This window comes from Symphodus melops (genome assembly GCF_947650265.1).
Source record: "Symphodus melops genome assembly, chromosome: 10".
NCBI lineage: Eukaryota > Metazoa > Chordata > Actinopteri > Labriformes > Labridae > Symphodus > Symphodus melops.
Genome location: NC_136700.1, coordinates 21,074,903 through 21,096,876, shown reverse-complemented (window position 1 = coordinate 21,096,876; position 21,974 = coordinate 21,074,903). Strand labels below are relative to the sequence as shown.

Below are 21,974 nucleotides of genomic sequence, written 5' to 3'. Positions count from 1 at the left end.
TCGCACACTTTCATTTCAGCCAAGTGCCAACTTTTATACCGAATTGATCAAATGATCACAATCTGAGGTGGTCAGGTGGGATAGATCTCTAAAATTGGACCAATTGGCATTGAATGACCCAGAAAGGCGATCACATTTTCACCTAGTTGACGTAACAATGTGACGACCGCAGAGATTAGTGATGTCATTTTAAAGTTAATTCAATGATGTATATTCTGAAAATGAAAAATACATTTGTTAATGCATTTAGCTTTAAGTGTCTCTTCAAATACTAACTCCCATCCTCCCCTTTACATTACCTCTTTATTGTACTGTCCTTGTCGTTTTGGTTTTCTTGTAAAAATGTTTAGTGTGAAATAAACCAATTTATATTTTAAGATTAAAACTTAAAATGCAAATTAGATAAACGCAGACAATCTAAAAGTTATGAAGCATTTCAGTTGGTGCCATGTAATTTTCAAATTTGCTTTGCACTTTAATTTGTGAACGACAATATTCGATGGATTAGTTCATGTCAGAATTTTTTTGTCTAGATAGAGGGTGATTACAAAAACAATCACAAGCCCTGGACAAAAAAAAAACAAAACGTGTACACAAAAACAAGGTTCAGCCAGGACTCTATCACTCAGTAATGATGCCCCCGGGTGCTTGGTTAAGACTCTAAAGTTAATTAAGCATTTCTATGCATCTCCAAATAAAACATTTTTGCTGCGACGACAAAATGGATCACGCTTCTGCGAAAACTGTTTCTTTACCGTTCATTAAGTTTCAGTTAGGCAGGGGCGCCGATAGCTCAGCGGCAGCGACAGCGCGTGTACCATGTTGCGAGGCTTTACTCCTCGCGCGGGCGGCCCGGGTTCGCGTCCGGCCTGTGGCCACCCTCCCGCATGTCTCTCCCCACTCTCTCTCCCCCTCTCCGACCCTATCCACCTTCCTATCAATAAAGGCAAAAAGGCCAAAAATAAATCTTTAAAAAAAAAAAAAAAGTTTCATTTAGGCAATTTATAAAAGAGAGCTCAATACGTGTAAGATCAACCACCATAACCATAAATCAGATGATATCCAAGGTCAGTAAGAATGAAGGGGTCACAGGTTAATAGCCCTTAAACAATATTGCTGCTTACAGCTATATAATTTCAAATAGTTTCACTAAATATAACCCTGCACCAGTCTCATTACATGTTTCTCCTTGTAATCTGCTCAGATGAGTTTAAGAATTTTTGATTTTCATTTTATTTGGGACAACGGCATATTGTGCTGCCATCAAGTGGTCAAAAAATAAATACATTTATAACAAAATAAATACACTCAAGCAGATGTGACTTGGAATAAAACTCATGTTTATTTTAGACTCTTACTGGAAGCATCAAGACAACATCAGTGTTCAGGCTGCAAATGAAAAGACAGCTGTCAGCTTTTGGATTGTCCTGCTGTTTACATTACATCTTGCCTCCTTAGACCAGTGGGGTCAACGGAGGATGTATCAGACAGGGATAGCCTCACACGCAGGTGCATGTGTGAACAACCAACTCTGGAAGATTTGGGGTTCAACCTGCCTTAAAAAAGTAAACTTAAAAAAGGAAATTATTCAGAGTGCATGTGTGAAAACAACTAAAAATTAAGAATAAATATCTGATGACTTAATGTTTGGAAAGCAAGCCGCTCTCACACTTCCTTTCCTGTAACACAGGGGTAGATGTACTGAGTCTCAGCCTGGTCACCTGAGAGGAAAAAAGAAGAAAACGATCAAAAACAAATTACTGAGCCAATTAAATAAAATGATAGCTTTCTTGTTGCATTTAGAGATCATTGAGGGAAGGCTGTTCCAATCTTGGCTCATCTCTTAAAATACCCCATTTATCCCTCAGGCCTAAACAACTCTGCTTCACAGTCAAATAAAAGTAGGCTTCTAGCATGCAGACAGCTGTGCTAGAGACTCTGGCTACCTCTGGCTTTGAGCTCCCCAATCCAACCTGGAACAGCAGTGACTTTTTAGATTTACATATAAAAAGGTACTTTAAAGACAAAGGCTGTGGTGTTTAGCAGACAGTCAGCCTTTGTCTTTAAAGAATGTAATTTTAACTCACTTGGCTGGTAGTAGTCGTAGATCTTGACGACAGCTGGCTTCAAGTTCTGCACCGAGAGCTTCTGAATGAGCGCTAACTCATGATTGATGGGTGTGTCTTTCAGCAACTATTAGAAAAGAAAACAATGGAGACAATAAGACAACAATATTGTTTGAAACTAATGTGCAGAGCATTACTTATTATTTCTCTTGACTCCTCTCACCTCCGTAAAATAAACCATAACATGATCTTTCTTTTCTTCCACACGATCCACCAGCAGGGCGCTTTTGAGCTGTGAGGAGACAGCAAATTATTATCACCATCATGATGACATCATCATCTCTCAGGTTAACAATGAGGTATAACTGACCTTCTTCAAAGACTCTGGGTCTGGGATAAATCCAGAGAGCATTTTGATATCCAGGATCACCATGTTTGTATTGTTCTCCGCTCCGCTGTATCTGTACACACCAGTAAATTAGTTACACAGGGACTTATCCTGTACTCAGTGCACTGTGAGCTCCTTCATACAACAGTTATTGGCCTGACAACAAATACATCATTAGATTGACGTTTTCACAGCAGTGTAGGTTTTGTCAGATAATTCTTGGAAGTCAAAATCAGTCATTGACCACAAGATGCGTCCTTTCATTTGTTCTCAACATTACAGCTTATACATGTACAGAGTATATGTATACATTTTATTTTACATCCTGTGATAGGCGAGGAAAAAGGGTACGTTTGGGTGCTGCTGCAAATATCAGGTGCCTTTTACTACAGCAGTCAGTAAGGCGTTTTACTATGACACACAAATCAGGATTGTACAGCTTTTGAGCCCGCTTCATGAATGCAAAAAAGTCAAAAAGACAACCTCTGATTCAAACAAACGCTTAAAGTGTTTGTGTGTGGTTTGTAGGTATGCGAGTGATCCAATATGAAGTTATTTGGAATTTGGTTCCAGTTTGTGTAGAAATGTAACTTACAAGCTCTTGAATTTCAGGGAAAGCCTGCGTCTGTTAGAGGCGCTGCCACAGTCAGCTTCTGGTTCGACATTCACCATCAACGTGCTGACAGCAGTTGGAGTTGGGATGTTGTAGTGAAGAGAAATCTGGAAAACAAGTTTACAACGATCTTCAACTCTTCTCACCTGATTTTGAAGCTGTACATTTTTTCTTTGCAGCATGTAAAGGCCAAACATGTACTGGCGCTGTGACTGTGAGAAACTTGCTGCAATATTTGACTTTAAATAAACTTGAAGACAGAAAATAACTCAAAGAAATTTGACATCAGATTCATTTCAACAGTAAAACCTCATTGAGATTAAGAATGTCTTTCCTGAAAGTGTCCTGATGTAAGACAGGCAGAAACACATTCAACATCTCAGTCACAGAGCAGAAAAGTATTATTAATATCTGTAACCTGATGCATCTTCAGTCTACTTTTTAACACATTTAAGAGACCCGCTCCCCCAGACACAAATCCTCCTGCAGCAGAGTCCAAGCTGCAGGAGCAGTGAACCTAAAACTTGTTTTCTCCCTTTACAGGACAGATAGTGTTGTGTGAATGGGTCACAGTGGAGACAGTAATAAAACATACCACATGTTCATCAAGAGGATTCTATTAGTGTAATCAGCAACAATATGTTTACACGTTTACTGACCTGCGCTGAAGCACACGCCGTTCCCTTCACCTGCAGGCTGTACTTTTCGGCCCCGCCCTGCAGCACCTGCTCCTGGTAGAGCAGCTTGTTTTCTTGGTTCACGTCGAAGAACAGCTGCATGCTGGGAGACTGGATCGTCACCGTGCTGGAACCTTTTGGACTGAACACCAGGGTGGAGTAGAGAGCCAAAGCCTGGAGAGCCACCACTGTGTCCTACGACAAACACGAGATCAGTAGTATTTGTTATGAAGGCTTTATTTACAGGAGGAAATGATGGCTGACAAAAGCAATGCCAGAAACAACTAAAACTATAGAAAATTCAGAAATACATTTCAAGAAAACAAAAGACTTTAGATGTTTTGTAACTGTACTTTCCTTCTTCCCTTCCTGATGCATTTGTGTACAATCAAATTTATGTTGGCTAACTTTGTTTATAAAAAGAGTTTCAAGCTAAGTCACAGGCTTGTCTGAGAACATTTTTAGTAAAGTATTTCTCTTCTAAAAAAGTTCACTTTGACTCTATTTCAGGGTTACCTGTGTGGAGGAGAAGCCTCCAAAATAGTTCTGCTGAGTGGTCAGCCATCTGACGATGCGGGTGGAGTATCCCAGGTCTTCAGCAGTGGGAGAAGAGATGCTGAGTTTGGCCAGCAGCACATAAGAGCTGATCTCCACAGACAGAGAGGAGGTGTCTGTTGCGCTCTGAGACCAGTGGAGGTAACCTCCTGAAACACAAACACACTCATGGTGAGCTATACTGTCAGAGCTACGATACCAGAGGGGGTTCCTTGAGGGGGAAGACTCACCTTTTTGTATTGCAACTGTGTCAAGGTGTCTCAGAAGGTGAGCACGGGTCTCCATGTCACCTGCCAGGGTGAAGACGTACGCCAGCAGAGCGGTGGCGTAGGTGTTGCTGAGGTCACTGATGGACTCCCTGAGGCAGGACAGGCTGCTTTTCACCACAGGATCCTGCAACACGTTTAAGAAGCCACATGATCTGATAAGGAAGTAATCATCGTAATAAATAAATTAAAATGTGACGTCAAAACTCTGACATTTAAAATAATCTTGTTTTAATAAATAGTCATCTGTGCGTCACTGAAATGGTGCCCATGAGGTACCATTTGGGTAAATGCAGAAATGACCTGGATAAAGAAAACCTAGAAGACGTGTCCAGACTTGTCCGTCTCTTATTTTCACGGTTAAGTGAAGAAAACAATTAAAGTTTGCGAGATACAAATCAAATCAGCCTCCAGAGATTAATGGCACAAAAGGTAAACAGTCAGCAGAATCAGTTAAAGCCGTTTCACTGACTGACTTTCACTTTGGCTGTCCAGAGCTTCTTTTTGTGTTTTGGATGGAACTGTTTGTCCTGACAGAAAGCTCAAACCTCTGTTTGTTCTGAATGCGTCTCTTTAGTGAAGCACATGCTGCAGCTCCTGGTGCTCTACTGCTCTCTGATTGGTTAAATCATTGACAGCACACATCAGCTGTAGTCACCTACACTTTCTTTAAGATTTTAATTTGGGCATTCTCGACGCCCCTCGACTCCTCTTTTTAATTCAGTGTGACGTTGTTGTTTTACCTCTATAATATAACACACACAACAAAGCTGTTGAACAAGTCTGTACTTACATTAACAGACGAGTTCATCTCCAAGAAGGCAGCAGTGATGTACGCACTGAGAGTCACTTCATCAGAGACGCCGCCCTGAAGAGAGAAAGCAAACGGTGACAGGGATGTCCAACGATACAATAACATTAAAGTTTAATCAAAATTACAATTCTGCACACAGTTTTCTCTAAGCTGATAAGATATGAAACAAATCAGCTCTTCCGTCTCTATTTACAGAATCATTTTCACCTTGGAAATGCAAATATGTGCCGATAAAGCCTTTTTTTAAATTTGACCCACAGAGCTGACTGGTTTGTCATTTCTACACAGACAGTTTGCATTTACCTTCATTCTGTTGTGGAAGAGTTTCCCCAACTGTTGGAAACATCCATGTTCCTGCTGTTTGCTCACCAGCCAAGACTTTGACTCTGAAATCTTTTCTGGGTCGATGAAGACGAACAACTGTGCTTTGGCGAAGGATCTCAGCACGAAAGCCGTCAGCCTGAGAACATGAAACAAGTTACACCAACATCTAAGTGAAGACTTGACTCTGATTGGCTGCAGGGTGTTCTGGATAATGAACCTCTTTACTCCCAATCCTGCCTTTGTTTGGTGCACGACATCCCCTTACATTTCCTGTCTCTCTAGAGAAGTAACAACAACAAGGGGCTTAAACATTTATTTCCATGTCTCTGAGTAGTATCAAAAGATCGATAATGCAGCTAAAGAAATTTAAAGACTGAAAGAGTGTTTGTCCTGCACTACATCCAACCATACAAGGATCTTAACCTTACTTAGATTAGACATTCACAACAACAACCTGAATGCATAATGGAGAAATAGAAACATTTGTCTACACAGAACATGTGGATAGGATTCAGTAATGTTCTCACCAAGTGTTCCCTGATCCACTTCCAAATGTGCTGTAAGCTCCTCCATGATGCTTGTAGTTCAGCTGTCTCTGGTAGCCTGTTAAACAATCACAGATGAAAACAGATTGACTGTACTGAACACTTTCAACAGGTGAGCTGATGTGAGAACACGACGGGAAATATTCAGGAAGATTCACAGAGAGGAAGTTGGAGGCGATGCTGATGTTTTGTTATGTCCCTCAGTATATGAGTTCTTGAATTCAAGATTTTTTTTTGATTAGGTTTGTTTCTTTATTGGTTGCAAATGTGATGTTACTATGACAACCATTTGGAGACTAAGCTTCTATTGCATCTGTGTAACTATCCTAACTGCAGGAATCTTTTGTTTTTAACACATCATGCAATATTTATTCTAAGTAAGTAAAAACGATGAGGTTAGTTGAAAGATGGAGGAGACTGAAAACAACAGATACACACCACTGGTCAGGAAGTTGCCAGCCTTCTCCATGATGGCCGGGGTCAGCTGCTGTGTGTTCTGCAGGTATTGGAGGATGTAGATGTTCGGGGCCAGAAGAGCCATGTTCTGCTCGCCACATCCATATGGCATCTGCAGCAGCCCGTCCAGGTTCTTCAGAGCTCGGCCCAGGATGTCACCTGAACAAAAACACAGACTTCATTAATTGCTGCAATTGTGGACACTTTCAATTTCACTGTAAATGGTTAAAAGTTTATCAAATCAGCAACACTGGGTATCATGAAAAAAAAAAAAAAAACCCACCTACACAGTTTTCACATTCACCAAAGGTTTCTTATCTGGGATTTTTCCTCAGCTAAAAAGAAAATCTCCAAACAGTCGGAAGGACTTGTAAGGAAGATAGTGTCATCATTTGTTTTGGGGGTCTCTCCGAGTGGCAGACTGTGGCTTATATAGCACAGAGATTTATATTCTGGATGTTTGGGTATTTGATTAGATAAGGACGTTTCAGCACATAGATGTGTGCAAGTAAACTTCTGAGTCTTGACTGTTGATTTTGTCTTTACCTACAGCAACAAATCCCAGAAAAGAAAATGCTGGGGAATGCCAGAATTATCTAAAAAAAAACAAAAAAAAACTGGATGAGTTGAGAAGAAATGTCTTCTAAGAAAGATTGGTGACTGAGGTTCATTGAGCTTTCCGCCACCTTTATTACTTAGCTCTTTTTAAACACCATGAATACTAAGGTCCATAAATCCTTTCAGGACAACGCCACACATTGAAGTCTGTTAATAGCTGTGAAGACAATCACTCCACTGCAGCAAAGAGAAATCATCAGTTTACCCAGGACTGAAACAAGAGCACGGGCAGATCCTTGGATCACATTCTCAGGGAGCGATATCTCGACTTCCTCTGTCAAAGTCTCATCTGTAAACACAAAACAAATCCTTTACAGAGAAGAACAAAACGAGGACTCAGAATAAAATTCAAAAAGACCGACATGATGATGTGGGGAAGAATCTTTTGCTTTTTCCACACTGACCTTTGGGACAGAGCAGCCAGTTGTGGGTCTTGATCACCTCGGTTCCTTCAGCCTGAGGAGCAGAAATGATGTCACTTCCACATTTTTAGCATGAGATGCTAATGATAATACTGTGATACTACAGAAAAGAAAAGCTGATCTCAATGTCATGTCCAGTCTCTTTTTATAGCCTGGTGCTATGACACAAACGCTGCTTTAAATTAGACACTGTATTCATTAGTGTTAAAGACTAACTAATCCTTCAAATAAACGTAAACAGTGACTGATCGCTCTGCAGGATCACACAAAAATAGTATGACTTGAATACTGTAAGTTGTCAAGTTTTTCAAATACAAAAATAATGCTGTTGAAGACACCTGACCCAAGTAAAAGCAGGGCGAGTGCGTCGATTAATAACATCCTGATACATCAGTTGAAGTTTCTCTGTATGAGTTAGAGATCCTTTTTCATTGTGTTGTAAGGTACAAACCTTTACAATGAGGGATTTTGTGACCACGTCGACGCGACCTCTCTCCGGCACGCTCACAATCTCATTGTTACATGAAATATGAGACGCCACAGCCTCAGCAGTCACAGACACGTTCATAACCCCTGAAACAAAGGGAGAACATTATCAAGAATATGCCAGACAGCCTGTTTACACTTGTATGAGAACATTTTTAAATCCATTTCAGTGTCTGCAAAAAGGTAACTTCATAAACTAGTTTGTAGGGTTTTTTTAGGAGAATGGTGACGATGAGTATAAAATTGTTTTTGAGCGGCTTGGTCTGACATGAACTCAACATTTTCAGAGTGCATGAGTGAAAACAAACAGTTTAAAAACAAACAAATAGACTTGACCATCACCTAAAGCTGTGGCATCCATGATCCAGCTGAGGGTCTTGCGCTCGTTGGCACATAAACATGACGTGTACTGGTCACCAGAGAGGGGGGTGAGCGTGTAATCCAAGGAGGGGGCTGGAGTCACAGTGACCTGTTGAAAAGAGACAACTGTATTTTATCATGTTCAAAACGCAAACAACCATTGATCTAAAAAAAGATCCAAACAAGCTCTTCATAATCACATCGATAAGCTTTCCATCCAGAAAATAAAGTTGATTATGTGACTGCGGGCGTTAAAGTTTTTTGTTGACATTATTTTAACTGATTTCAGGAAGTTAAGAGACACAAGTACGTTGTTGTAGTCCTGAAGCTATATCTGCTTTAATGGAGTATTTTCTAACCACCATTTACTTCAACCCCGTCACATTACCACATATATTTTTTTAAAAGTTCATTTTGGGGCTCTTTAAGCCTTTATTTGACAGACAGGACTGTGGACAGAGTTAGATATCAGGGGGGAGAGAGAGAGAGAGAGCGAGCGAGCGAGCGATGACATGCAGGAAACAAGCTACAGGTCTTAGTCGAACCCCGGCCGTCCACTTTAAGGACTACAACCTGTACAGACAAACTAACCAGCAGCCCACCGACGCCCCACACCAGCTGTACTTAATTCTCCTTACACCTTTAGAAGAGTCCAGTTAAACTCAGTAAAAAGATGAAAACAGGACACTCAGTGCTGCGGGGGTAAACTCCAGGTGACCGGGGGCTCTTGAAGATTAAAATGTTTGTCTCACTGCAGAAGGGATGCCACAGCATAATCTGACTATAAACATTGGTTACCATGATGCAGCTGGACAGGTAGTTAAAGACGGTCGCCTTCAGCTCAAAGTTCTCGCCTCGGATGATGGAGTAAGGCAGGCTGAGCTCCAGGAAGAAAGGCTGGAAGACGGTGAGCTGTTTACGAGGAGCTAAACCAAAACCCTGAGGTGACAAACAAAAAGCCTCCGTCTCCCAGGTGGTGATGGTGTCAGGGACAGTGACGGGCACATCCTTTGTTCCAGTCTCCCTTAAGCAGAAAAAATAATGAACACAGGTCTACATTATGACTTGAAGAAATCAGGAAATGTTTCATCAAGTGTCACTCTGAATAACAGCATTACCAGTTTGCACAGTGCTTTCAAACGTGATGACAACCAGTTCATCAGCATCAAAGCAGTGTAGGATGGATCAACAAACAACTCTTAAGTCAATCCATTTTTATCAAGTTCTCGTCTCTTTTCTTTGATTGGCTGATGTGATCCTGCTTGGTACAGTAAATAAGACCTAAACTGTGTTGTTAGGAAGCTCAAATCTTCTCTATACAGCCTGAGCTCGCCCTTAGATTTATGTTTTTTAATAGTTACATTCCAGCATGTTGTTTTGTCTGAACTGAATTTTGGTTCCCCTCTCCTTTAGGTTTTTGAGGTGCAGTCTTTAGCCGGTCCACTCACCACATAGAAGGACGGCTTTCAATGGGAATCTCTGGTGTAACATAATGAGCTACTGAAATCACATCAAAACGTTTGTAGTGCTTATTGTGAAGTGCATGCTATAAAATGTAATCCTGCAGGTGTCACTGCATACAATCATGTGTAAAAGGTAGAAACGCTTTGGGACATTTTGCCAGTTGTGTGATAGAAGCTCACCCAACTTCCACAAGGTCCCAAATCCAAGTCTCAGGGAAAAAACTGCGGACAGTCTCTACAACTCCCTCAAAGCTGCCAGGATATGCACCACCCAAACGACTAAGCTCCCTGGAATGAAATCCATATCCTGCATAGAAACCAGAAAATATTCCATCAGAACATGTTGTGCTTTAAATCTTTTGACAGCTTCTGAGTGTCAATGAGCAAGTACAGTATGATAAATGAAAGACAAAAAGTCACCATAGCCCCGGAGGTATACTTCTCCTCTATAGATGAGGCACGATGGCGTCCAACTAAACAAATTGGTTGCCATCTTCAGCCCAACACTCTAGATAAAACATCAAAGGAAACTCACTGAAAATGTATTAAATAAACCTTTTTTTTTTTTTTTAATATTTCATAAGAATTACCTGGAAAACCTTGTAAGCATCATCTGTGGCATACAGTAGGCTATGTGGCATGATAGATCTTTTTGATCTCACTGTCAGGCACTCGAAAGGGTCTTCAGCTGAGTATGGAATACGTGTAGATTTTCTGACTGGTAACAGATTAAATATCTGAAAAGAAAGGCAGCTGAATGAGTTTCCAACAGGGGACAAATCTGTCATGTTAAAGAGAGTCCCCTGGTTCTTGATTGAGACTAATAGACACTTGGTTTATTGAAGCATTTACCTTTTCTGCGTCCAGAGTTTTCCCGGGCTCTTTAATGAGGACGCTCTGGTCGACAGCGCTCAGTCCACACAGAGAGTCAGGATGGGACGTCAGCTTCAGGATGTTTTCCTCTCCTGGGACAGCCGAGGATGGAGAAAACTCCAGTGACACCTGACAAAGAAAAACTGTCAGTGGGACACAGTAAAAGTGTTTAAGAAGCAAAGTCTGTGAGACAAAACACACTGACCTTGTGAGTGAAGCACTTCTCAGTGGAGAAGTCAGCACTGTGGGCGATCACCGTCTCACTGGGGAGGACAGCGTAAGCCACAACCTGGACGTCTGGAGACATCTCAGGGGACACTCTGAACTTGAAGGACATCTTGCCCTCAGTCACTGAAACAGACAAATATATAAATGGTTAACAGGATACCCAGTGCAGAGCCTATACTTTCTCAAGTGCTCGTGGTTTTTTAAAAACTTATAAAGATCAGCTGCAAGGAGGAGAGAACAGCAGTTCATTTTTTTCAGTTTGTTGTCACTGAAGTGAAACTTCTGCATTCCTGAAAGTCCTTAAATTATTATTTCCCATGTGTTGCAAACGGGGAAAAGTGGTGTGCATTGTTTTTGTTCAGCCTTACCAGCCCCCCCCCCCCGTCATGTTTTTGGGCCCGACCTCAGCTCCAGTCCTCACTGGGTTATTAAAAGCTAACAATGTTCACAACAGTGGAATTTTGAGATTTTTAGATGCCCCCCCTCTTGTGCACAGGAGACCCTGTATTACAGAGGAACATGGCTTTTGTGCGTTTAGGTTTCCAGCAGCCTTAAAACAAAGTTAAGTTTGTGTTTGTCGAGTGAATAACCTCTGGGTTATACAAAAAGATATGAAATCCTGCCTCCCTCTCTTTCCAGTGAAGAACTCTTTAACCAGAGAGGTGAGACAAACAGTTACATACTGGGCCTTCGTGGAAAGAAAGTTCCTGATTCAAGCCAGTCTTTTAATACCTGATTTATCTTGGACTTCAACTTGTTTGAATCCTTGCCATACAATGGCTCCTCTGGATAAGACCTGTGGGGTTTAAAAGACACACTGAATAAGTAACGCTCTCTCACAGTGACACCTCATTCTTATTACGGCAGATTACAAACTGTGCTTTTCTTGTTTGTCAGAAGAACATGAATAGACTTCCAAACAGTTCACCCACCAGATACATGACATCTGCAGAGCCTTGAGCTTCTCCGACTACAACGAAACGGATGAAGATTTCTGCTTCTGTATCACAGGCAAGTGGTTGATCGTTTTTCTTCACCTCCAGGGAGCTGATTGTTTTAGTTTCTGGAGCAAAAGCTTTGACCGAGGTCAGCGTGTGTTCTCCGGTTTGGTAGTACGGAGATCGATGCCCATCGTATGTCACTGAGGGTTTGCTGCTTACCTAGATCGTGGGGTGAAGTTGAGAAATGAACCTATGAGTGTTGAGCTTCAACCAAGTATTATTTCAGAGGAGAGGGTGGGAACTCAAACTGAAGTTATTCTCATTTCACATCATTTTGGGTTGATAATGTAAACCTCAGTATACAGCTTCACAACCCTCTGTGTAACTTACTATGACAACATGGGAGAATGTGTGTAGTGATGTCAGATTGATGTCTTGTTTGCGTCTTTATGAACATACAGATCCCTAAAAGGTGTAACAGAAGTATGTACATCACATATTCTGTTCTCGACTTTTTCCCTGCAAAGAAACCAAATCCTAACCAACACGATCGATCAACCCGACAAAACAGAAAGCTGTACATTCCTGTTCATAAGACGCCAAAATCCAGTCTGAAGCAGATTTGTGCATAGAGATGATCAGTAGCAGCGTATTGATCATTTAGGTCTAAACCTTTGTGTGTTTTGACGTTGTCTTAGTTTCTAGTGCAGTTTCACATCGTACTTACAAGAAGCTGGATGTCGTGTTTAAACTCAGCTGTGCTGATCGTGAAAGCTGCGACACCTTCACTGTCAGTTGTGAGATTCTGCAGCAGACGTGACGACCACCTCTCTCCCTCATACAAGTGCACCTTCATGCCAGGGATGGGCGTGTTGTCGTAAGTCACAGCTTTGACCTGTTAAAAGCACAAAGTTGCATGACAATAAGAAAAGCTGAGACTGTGCTCAGGATCTGATGCACGAGTGAGCGTGAACTTACTTTTCCCTCCACATCTGATCCTTTGTCGTAAATCTTGGGTGTGTCAATGAAGAAAACCTTTCCGATGACGTAGGATATATCAAGTCTCTTCTGAATATGGTGTGAAATATCTGTACAAGAAGCCTCAGTGTTAAAGCTCATAAAGATATAAACAATGAATAGACTTCAAAACAAGGTTGACACTTGCCTGTTCCCTCCTCCTCCACGCTGGCCTTGAGTTGCAGTGAATTTCGAAGCACTTTTTGGTCAAGTTTTGTGAAAGTTGACATCTTGATAAGAAAAGTTGCACAGCCAGTCTTATCCGCCTAAAAGGTTTAATTTAACAGACTAATTAAAATATGGACATTGAGGTTCAGTCTCCAGTTTTGTTGAAGCTTGGTTCAAGCTGGAAAACAATCTTCTGTTCTTTGTTTTGGAATGATTAGACAGGAGCCTTTATATACTTTCTTCTGTATTTAGTAGTATGTTGAATGTCAAGTAATGCATGTAAGGTTCCAGCAGACTCTACCTGTTTTATCTCCATGTGAGATGGGGGTGTTATCTCAGGGACACGAGCTGGATTATCAGGGGTGACGTCAGAGGTCCTTGTAGAAGAGTGACTGAGAGGTCGGTGCATCTCAATTTTAACATTTCCTGGGACAGGCTGCCCGTATGTATATCTACATAGACAAATTAAACATGGTGTTTGAATGGAGACATTTTCTGTTAGTTTGTTTAAGAGTGAACGAATGAAAGAAGCTTGACTTACTTTGCACAAACTACAACTTTGATGTCTTCTTGTCCGATACTAACTTCACCAGCTGCATCTATTTTGACTTCAAATCTCGGCAAAACTGCAGACAAAAACATTTTATTATTGCTTCAATACAAACGTATTGAAATGGAAGGTATGAAGAGAAATAACTCACCGTATTTCTCCACCTTAAAGTTGTGAAAAATTTTCTTAACCCCAATCGACACAATGACATTGTAGGTTCCTTCACGAGCCTCAGAGTTTAAGGAGTAAAACAGCTGCAATATTTTCCCATTGGATTGTTTTTGTAACCACTGTCCAATCCTGTTGTTGGCTGAATCCTGTATATGACGAAGGTGCAAAATTAAAATACAGGAGAAACATGTATTCAAAACAGAATAAAGCCCAGACCAAACTGCCAACTTCTCTCCCAAATGACAGTATGAAGCTCATTTCATTTATAAAAAAATTACGCTCTGCAGCGCAGTTAGGGGTGCAAGGGAACACTTTGAATGATTTGTAAATTAGACATCTTTTTGACACGTTTGCACAAGTTAGTGCGCATCATATTTTTGTGAAACGGGTCCCGATACATCGAAAAAGGTGAGTAGATATTTTCTTACCTTTATTTCAATGACAGTGTACTGTGAAAAAAGAAAGCTGTATTAGAGGACATTTTGATTCTGTCATTGTTGCCAGTGTCTTTGTTACATTTCATTTTCCATGGAAAAATCATTGCTGGCAATTAAACACCGAATTTATTTTACTCTTTGAGGCTTCCATCATAAACCTAGGTTGGCTTTCTAGCGAGTTTCAAGACCAAACTGCTAAACATTACATTAGAACAATACATCACGTTTAAGTGTTTCAGTAAATCTATTATAAGATCAGCCCAAGTACCAATCTTTAGATTAATAAAATCTAATAATCCAGGAAAAGGCCGTTTACACTCTTACCAAGCGATTGACAGGTCTCAACTTGCTGTCCAGAGAGACGACTCTGAAATTCACTGAGAAATGTGCAAAGAGATATGAAGTTAAAAAACCTCATCTTCTGAGTATTACTTTCAATCCACCTAAACCTTGCACAAAAAGGACATTTGTCTCTAGTATATCATTTCTTTGTTGTGGTACCATTTAAAGGGGAACACAAATGTCCTTACATTGTTTAATCATCAAGCAATAAGTCAACCACTCATTAAATTATAAACACCTATTTTATGTCATAAGAAATTGAAAGCCAGACAACTATCTAACAACCTGTTTGTCCAGGGAGGTAGATCGGCTTATCCGTTTGGATGAATGTGCTGGGCTGGTAGGCTTTGAGCAGAACTTTTCGGACTTCTTTTGAGTTAAACGTTGCCCCGCGGACCTGCACCTCCAACATCCGGACTTCCTCTTGAACTGAAGGAGCCTGTGAAAGAAGGGTACTTTTTTTAGTGTCTATTGTTGCGAATGAAAACAGGGAACTGAACCCAATTGTAGTATAGAACCAATAAACTACTTCGATTATAGTAGTCCCCAGTGTTGTCTTTACTCCTGCCTGTTGATTGTCCTCACCTGTGTCTGTGTTTGATTACCCCGGTCTATTTAATCAGTGTTCCTTGCCTTGTATAAGATTTCTCATGTTAGTGTTTCCCATTGATGGAAATTAAAATCTAATCTTTTAAATTAAGCTCCAGTGGGTAAAGTGATGTGACATTTTCCAGATAATATATTAAACGTGTAACCGCTTGATGAGGGCAGGGAATAGGCACAGAATCAGAGGTTCCACTTTGTCTACAGGGGACGCCAAAATAAACAACACAAACCGAATATTGCGCACAGGGTTTCAATAGTTGTGAAAGCTGATCATTTCCTTGGCACCCTGCGTTATGATTCTCCATTTTCAGAGTCCGTATTAAGCCATTATATGACAGTTTTTAAAAGTTACAACAAAAATTCCACAGAGGATTTAAGCAACCAAAAAAAAGCTGACCGTAAACTTAATGCAGGTATGAAACTCCTGACTGGATGTTTCCTCCATGAGAATCATATTCTGCTGCAGGGACCTCAGAGAGACAGTCATCACCAGGGTCTCATTGGGCTTCAAGAGGCTCGCACAGAACGGCGTTTCAGCTCCAGCCTCGATGACTGCAGGAATGGTGACCATGAACTGCCTGCACACAACAAATTGAGCATCGAAGTATTAAACTTAAATTCAACTTACAATCAAACAAAAGTGTGAATTTTATCAAATTTATCAACAATAAAAGTGAACTTACGGCCCTGCCACTGCTTGATCCACACACATCAAACTCAGGTAGACAAACAGTGTCCATGTTAACGTCTGAACCCCAGGACGACCCATGGCTGACTGTGATAAACTCCAAAGACCACCAAATAGCTGCCAAAAATCGACGCACCTTCCCGGAAAATAACACATGCCACTTGTTTATTCTGGGCGGCTTGTTATTCAATCATTACGCATGAATGAAGCCAGTTCAGCAAGTCCTGTTTGTTTGTTGTTGTTGTTTTTAAGTCGGAAGGCCTGCATTTAAGCAACAATTTTTAGTATATGTCATATTAACGATCTGAGAGCGCAAAAAGTATACATTTCAAGTATACTTTCTCTTAGTGATGTTACCAGATGTGCTGAGGCTTTGAAGCGTGTGTCGAGTAATGAAGGGGGCGGTTCTGCGAAGCGCTTATCGAGGCTTCTCTTTCAACATTCATTTCGGTATCTCACTATGGGACACGCTCCTCGCGCTGTCCCCCAGAAGCAATATTACATTACGCCAGTCTTGACTGGCAGACGGACGTGACGTCGGCTCCCCGGAGGAGGTACATCCTCCTCCTATAAAAGCCCGATGTAACGTACCATCCTCAGTCTTTGCAAACACACCTCTTCTTCGCTCCAGGCAAGGAGGGTGGTCTGGTGAGATACCTCACTCATGTTTCAGAGAACCGGGGTTAATTTCTTAACCTAAAGTTCTCTTTCAACATTCATTTCGGTATCTCACTATGGGATATAGAGACTCCCGTATTGCCAAACAGGCATGCCTCGAAGACCGATAGAGGACATCTAAACAAGCATGTTCTGCCCACCCACACTCAAAACAGAATGAGACAAAGTGTGCGTAGTCACATCCAGCTTGTAGAATCTGGAGAAAGTATGAGGCGATGCCCAACTGGCAGCCGCACAAATCTCCTCAATGGTGACACCTCGAAAGAGTGCCCATGACGTGGCCATACCACGGGTAGAGTGAGCCCGCAGACCTGCCGGGGCCTGAATGCCCATACTGTCATAAGCCATGGCAATCGCCCCCACGATCCAGTGCGACAGTCACTGTTTCGTGAGAGGTTTACCCAGATGTGGTGTTGCCCACGACACAAACAACTGTTCCGATTTCCTGAATCCAGCTGTTTTCTCCACATACGTGCGTAATGCGCGCACCGGGCAGAGCGTATTAAGCCGCTCCTGTGTTGTAAACGGAGGAGGATAAAAAGCAGGCAGCTCAATAGGGCGGTATGACAGCGCCGAGTTCAGTACCTTTGGCACAAAAGCAGGATTAGGTTTCAACAAAACTCTAGAATCCCCCATCTGAAACTGCATGCATGACGGACTCACCGACAAAGCATGGATATCACTCAGGCGCTTCGCCGAGGCGAGTGCGAGTAAAAGAGCCGTTTTAAAGGAGAGTAGCTTCAGCTCTACCTGGCCTAACGGCTCAAAAGGTGGGTGAGACAGCGCATCAAGCACCAAAGATAAATCCCAGGGGGCAGACAAGTTTCTACACACTGGCCTAAGGCGTCGCGCTCCTTTCATAAATTGACATATGAGAGGATGCTGACCCACCGTTTTGTCCCCAAATCTGACGTGACAAGCCGATATCGCGGCTAAATACACTTTAACAGTGGAGAAGGCCAAGCCCTTATCCAGCAGCTCTTGAAGAAATGTCAAAACATTGGATACAGAGCTCTGAAAAGCGATCACCCCAGCTTTTACACACCACTCATCAAACGCACGCCATTTGCCATCATAAGCACAGCGTGTAGAGGATGCCCTGGCGCCCTGAATGATTGCGATTACGCTCGGCGGAAGCCCCGCAGCAGTTAAATTGAACCTTTCACGGGCCAAGCCCACAGAGCCATGCGCTCTGGGTGGGGATGGAAGATTTCTCCGCGTGCCTGTGACAGGAGATCCCTGCGGAGAGGCAGAGGCCACGGAGGATCCCAAAGCATTTGAGATATCTCCGCCAACCAGGTCCTCCCCGCCCAGCGGGGGGCTACCAGAATCAGAGAAAGTCCCCACTCCCGCACTCTGGCGAGAGTAGGAGTGATCAGCTCTAATGGGGGAAAAGCGTACAGGAGGACACGCGGCCACTCGTGTGCTAGAGCATCCAGCCCCATTGGCGAGTTCTGACCGGTCAGGGAATAAAACAGCGGGCACTGAGCGTTTTCTTCTGACGCGAATAGGTCTATCTCTGCCCGACCATACCTCGCCCAAAGTTGAGCCACCACTTCGCTGTGGAGCTTCCAATCCTTGTAGCGAGGGTTGCCTCTGGACATTAGATCCGCCCCCCTGTTCAAAATTCCCGGAACATGGGTGGCTCTCAGAGATAAAAGGCGAGAGCTGCTCCAAACAATCAGTCTGCGTGCCAATGTGTGCAGATGACGTGAGCGCAGACCCCCTTGTCTGTTTATATACGACACCACCGTAGTGTTGTCCGTCCTGACCAACACATTCTGCCCCTGCAGGAGGGGCAGAAAATGTCTTAGAGCCAGAAAGACAGCCTGGAGCTCCAGGTAGTTTATGTGACACAACTGCATCTGTGAGCTCCATGTGCCATTCACAGCCCTGCCCTCGTGCGTGGCTCCCCACCCCACGAGGGAGGCATCCGTAGTAACAACTTTCCTTGTTATGATCGTTCCCATGGAAACGCCTGTGGTCAGAAAAGCTGTGCGTCTCCAAGGGCGCAGCGCCAGGATGCACCTGGAGGAGCTCAACACCTGGCGGTGGCAGTGGCGTGTGGGACTCAGACCTAGTGACGCGACCCACTGCTGAAAAGGTCTCATGCATAAGCGGCCAAGAGACATGACAGTCAAAGCTGACGCCATCAATCCCAGCAGCCTGAGACACATTCTGAACTTCAGCAACGCTCCTCTGTGAAAAAGTGCCAGACAAGCCTGAAAGGCTTTCACCCTTTCCACAGACAGACGTGCTTTTAGTGTGGCTGAATCCAGCTGCAAGCCTATAAAAGTGATGTTTTGAGTCGGGGTCAAAACACTCTTTTCCCGGTTGATAGTGAAACCCAGGGCTGACAGATGAGACGTGAGCAGTCCGATCTGTGCCTGAATCTGCGGGGGAGACTGTGCAGCCAGGAGCCAATCGTCTATGTAGGTCGCGAGGCGCATCCCATTCTCCCTCAGGGGAGCAATAGCCGCCTCGGTGCATCACGAACACCCGCGGGCTCAGAGACAGCCCGAATGGGAGCACCCGGTATTCGTAGACCACGCCACGGAAAGCAAATCTGAGATACTTTCTGTGAGGAGGATAAATGGGGATACGGAAATATGCGTCTTTTAGATCTATTGAAGCAAACCAATCTCTGTGACGCACGAAGCGCAGCAGAGTGGTGTGTGTCAACATCCTGAACTTGTACTTTCTCATGTATTCGTTCTGAGCGCGCAGATCCAAAATCGGACGCAGACCTCCGCCCTTTTTCTGCACCAGAAAATACCTCGAATAGAAACCGTTCTGAAACTGTTCTAATGGCACTTTCTGAATAGCCCCTTTCTTTAGCAGAGAAGCAATTTCCTTCTGCAAAACTCGGCCTTTTTCTCCTTGCGCAGAAGACTGCAAAATCCCGTTGAAACGGGGTGGAGTACGTGCAAACTGGAGTCTGTAGCCCTTGGTTACAGTCTTTAACACCCAGTCTGACACACCGGACGCACGCCACTGCTGAGCTCGGTGCGCGAGCGGACCCAGCAGTCCCTCTGACACACCAAGCTCGCCCGGCATGATGGGGCGCGCCGTCACAGCGCTTATGGTGCCCACCGGAGCGGCCAAGCTGGCTCGCTGCTCCACAAGTGAGCTCATGGCGCCCTCTTGTGGAGCCGCACAAGTCTGTGCAGCCCCGTTCTGTTCCATTATTATTTTCATTGTGGGCAGACACAGCTGCAGTGCTTCTCCCTCTTTCTTCTTTTCCTCGCAGCGTCTCTGCATCGTGGCCACCGCCGGGCCGAATAAGCCTTTCGGGTCCACGGGCACATCGAGAAGCTGGGTCTTCTCCTTGTGAGAGAGGCTGGACAGGTTGAGCCATCTCGCCCTCTCCTGAGAGACCATCAGGGCCATAGCCCTCCCCGAGGACTGCACAGCACACCTGTGAAGGCGCAGGCAGAGGTCCGTAACCACGCACAGCTCTTCCCACAGGGCTGGTGTAGGGGAGGTTGCCATGTCGTCCTCCAACTCCGCCTGGTAAGCCAGCAGCAGGGATGATGCATTCAGGGCCCTGACAGACATAGCCACCGCCTTATAGCCTTTCTCAGTCAGTGAGGACTGGAGACAATCAGCTCTTGAAGGCAGAGAGGGGCTCCCAGAAGTCATGGTGGACTTTTGAGAGGGGTGGAGGTGAGACGCCAACAGAGGCTCGACTGGAGGTAGATGTGAAAATCCCCTTTCTTCCATGTCAGCCCAGTCTAAAGCTGACCCACCCTGGACGGGGTTTTTGGCGGTCAGGGGGTTGCTCCAGGACCGGGTAGCCTCCTCCAGGCACTCCGGGAAGTGCTGCCTGGTCGAGAATTTTGCCTTCGGCAGCCTCTTTCCTTCGTAGCGAGACGTGGTGGTCTCGGCGAAGACTTCAGGCCACGCAATGCCCAGCTTTGCAGCTGCCCTCTTGCAGGTCTCATGCAGGTCCGTGTTGACAGGCGGGTCTGGGTTGCCGCTGCACGCACCACCTATAGCCGCTGGCTTTGCAGCCGGTGAGGCGGCGAAAGGCTCCCTGTAGTCCTCATCGTCCTCATCGGAACCGAGGCTAAGGGTCAATCCCCCGAAGTCGGAGTCAGTGTCCTCGACGTCTACTTGCTCTGCCCTCTGGCTCGCTTCGAGATCGTCGGGGTCGTCTAGTGGGGCCATGGCGTCAAGCTGGTCGCCCCAGCTAGCAGTAGCGCCCAGAGCGGTGGCGTCAGCATCACTCTGGCCGTCCTCTGAAGTCCCCTGATGTGGCGGCGTGGTAACCCCCAACATAGGGTCCTCGGTCGACAGGTTGGCTTGGCGTGCTAGCCTGCGACGGCGAGTTTTCAGAGAAAAGCGCGCACAGTGTTCACAAGTAGCCTGGGTTGACAGTGCGTCCCGGGCGTGTTGCAGCCCGAGGCACGCACTGCATACAGAGTGGGTATCTGCCCCGGCTATCTTGTTACCACACGTGCACAGCCTGGCCGGCAGCTTGACCTTCTCCATGGCGAGAGAAAAGTGTAAGCACCGTGTCAGGAAGCTTCATCAACAAAGGCCGAGAAGCGAGAGGCAGTTAGTATGGTGGCCAACTGTGACAGCTAGTTTGGTGACTTAACTGTGGCAGCTAGTATGGAGGCTAACTGTGGCAGCTAGTATGGTGGCTAACTGTGGCAGCTAGTATGGTGGCTAGCCGCGGTAGCTGTTTGGGGACAGACCAGCTACCGGCTCAGTCGGCTTGTGTAGACTGCAGGTAGCGTTCGGCGACCGAGCGGTTAACTCGTTCTATGAACAGTTTGCTAGCCCGTTAACCACACCGGCCTTCTGAGGGGTTGCTTCTAGGAGCGAGAAGAGGTTTAAGACTGAGGATGGGACGTTACGTCGGGCTTTTATAGGAGGAGGATGTACCTCCTCCGGGGAGCCGACGTCACGTCCGTCTGCCAGTCAAGACTGGCGTAATGTAATATTGCTTCTGGGGGACAGCGCGAGGAGCGTGTCCCATACATAGACTGTGTCCCATAGTGAGATACCGAAATGAATGTTGAAAGAGAACCCTCTGGAGGACTGGGAGAGGCAAAAATTACTGTACCCAACTTTATACGATCTTGCTCTTGTGTTTTTGTGCACACCGGCATCTTCTGTACCCTGTGAAAGGGTGTTTTCAATGGCCGGAGAGGTTGTGTCAAAAAAAAGGAATCGCTTAAAACCAAAAATTGTTGAGAAACTGTCATTTCTGA

General features: G+C 44.3%; 2 protein-coding genes across 2 annotated transcripts; both read right to left on the bottom strand.

Annotated features, from left to right (window-relative positions):
• Nucleotides 1-1,396: 1,396 nt before the first annotated feature.
• LOC306830017 (alpha-2-macroglobulin-like protein 1) lies at nt 1,397-13,342 on the bottom strand (the record flags this gene model as incomplete). The annotated part of the gene is made up of 27 exons (XM_079353234.1): nt 1,397-1,721; nt 2,088-2,193; nt 2,290-2,358; nt 2,437-2,527; nt 3,050-3,174; nt 3,727-3,939; nt 4,261-4,448; nt 4,530-4,692; nt 5,359-5,433; nt 5,683-5,839; nt 6,231-6,306; nt 6,687-6,863; nt 7,528-7,611; nt 7,727-7,778; nt 8,196-8,317; nt 8,573-8,699; nt 9,389-9,614; nt 10,234-10,360; nt 10,474-10,561; nt 10,644-10,790; nt 10,906-11,055; nt 11,132-11,277; nt 11,887-11,950; nt 12,087-12,314; nt 12,823-12,990; nt 13,074-13,183; nt 13,261-13,342. The coding sequence occupies 27 exons, from the start codon at nt 13,340-13,342 to the stop codon at nt 1,666-1,668; spliced, it is 3,417 nt and encodes a 1,138-aa protein (XP_079209360.1). The 3' UTR covers nt 1,397-1,665.
• A 1,321-nt stretch (nt 13,343-14,663) lies between these two features.
• LOC306831082 (alpha-2-macroglobulin-like) lies at nt 14,664-16,178 on the bottom strand. The gene is made up of 4 exons (XM_079354971.1): nt 16,070-16,178; nt 15,784-15,964; nt 15,066-15,219; nt 14,664-14,815 (listed from the first exon to the last, which is right to left on the bottom strand). Exons 1-4 carry the CDS (start codon nt 16,153-16,155, stop codon nt 14,751-14,753), a joined length of 486 nt encoding a protein of 161 aa, XP_079211097.1. The 5' UTR covers nt 16,156-16,178; the 3' UTR covers nt 14,664-14,750.
• Nucleotides 16,179-21,974: the final 5,796 nt, after the last annotated feature.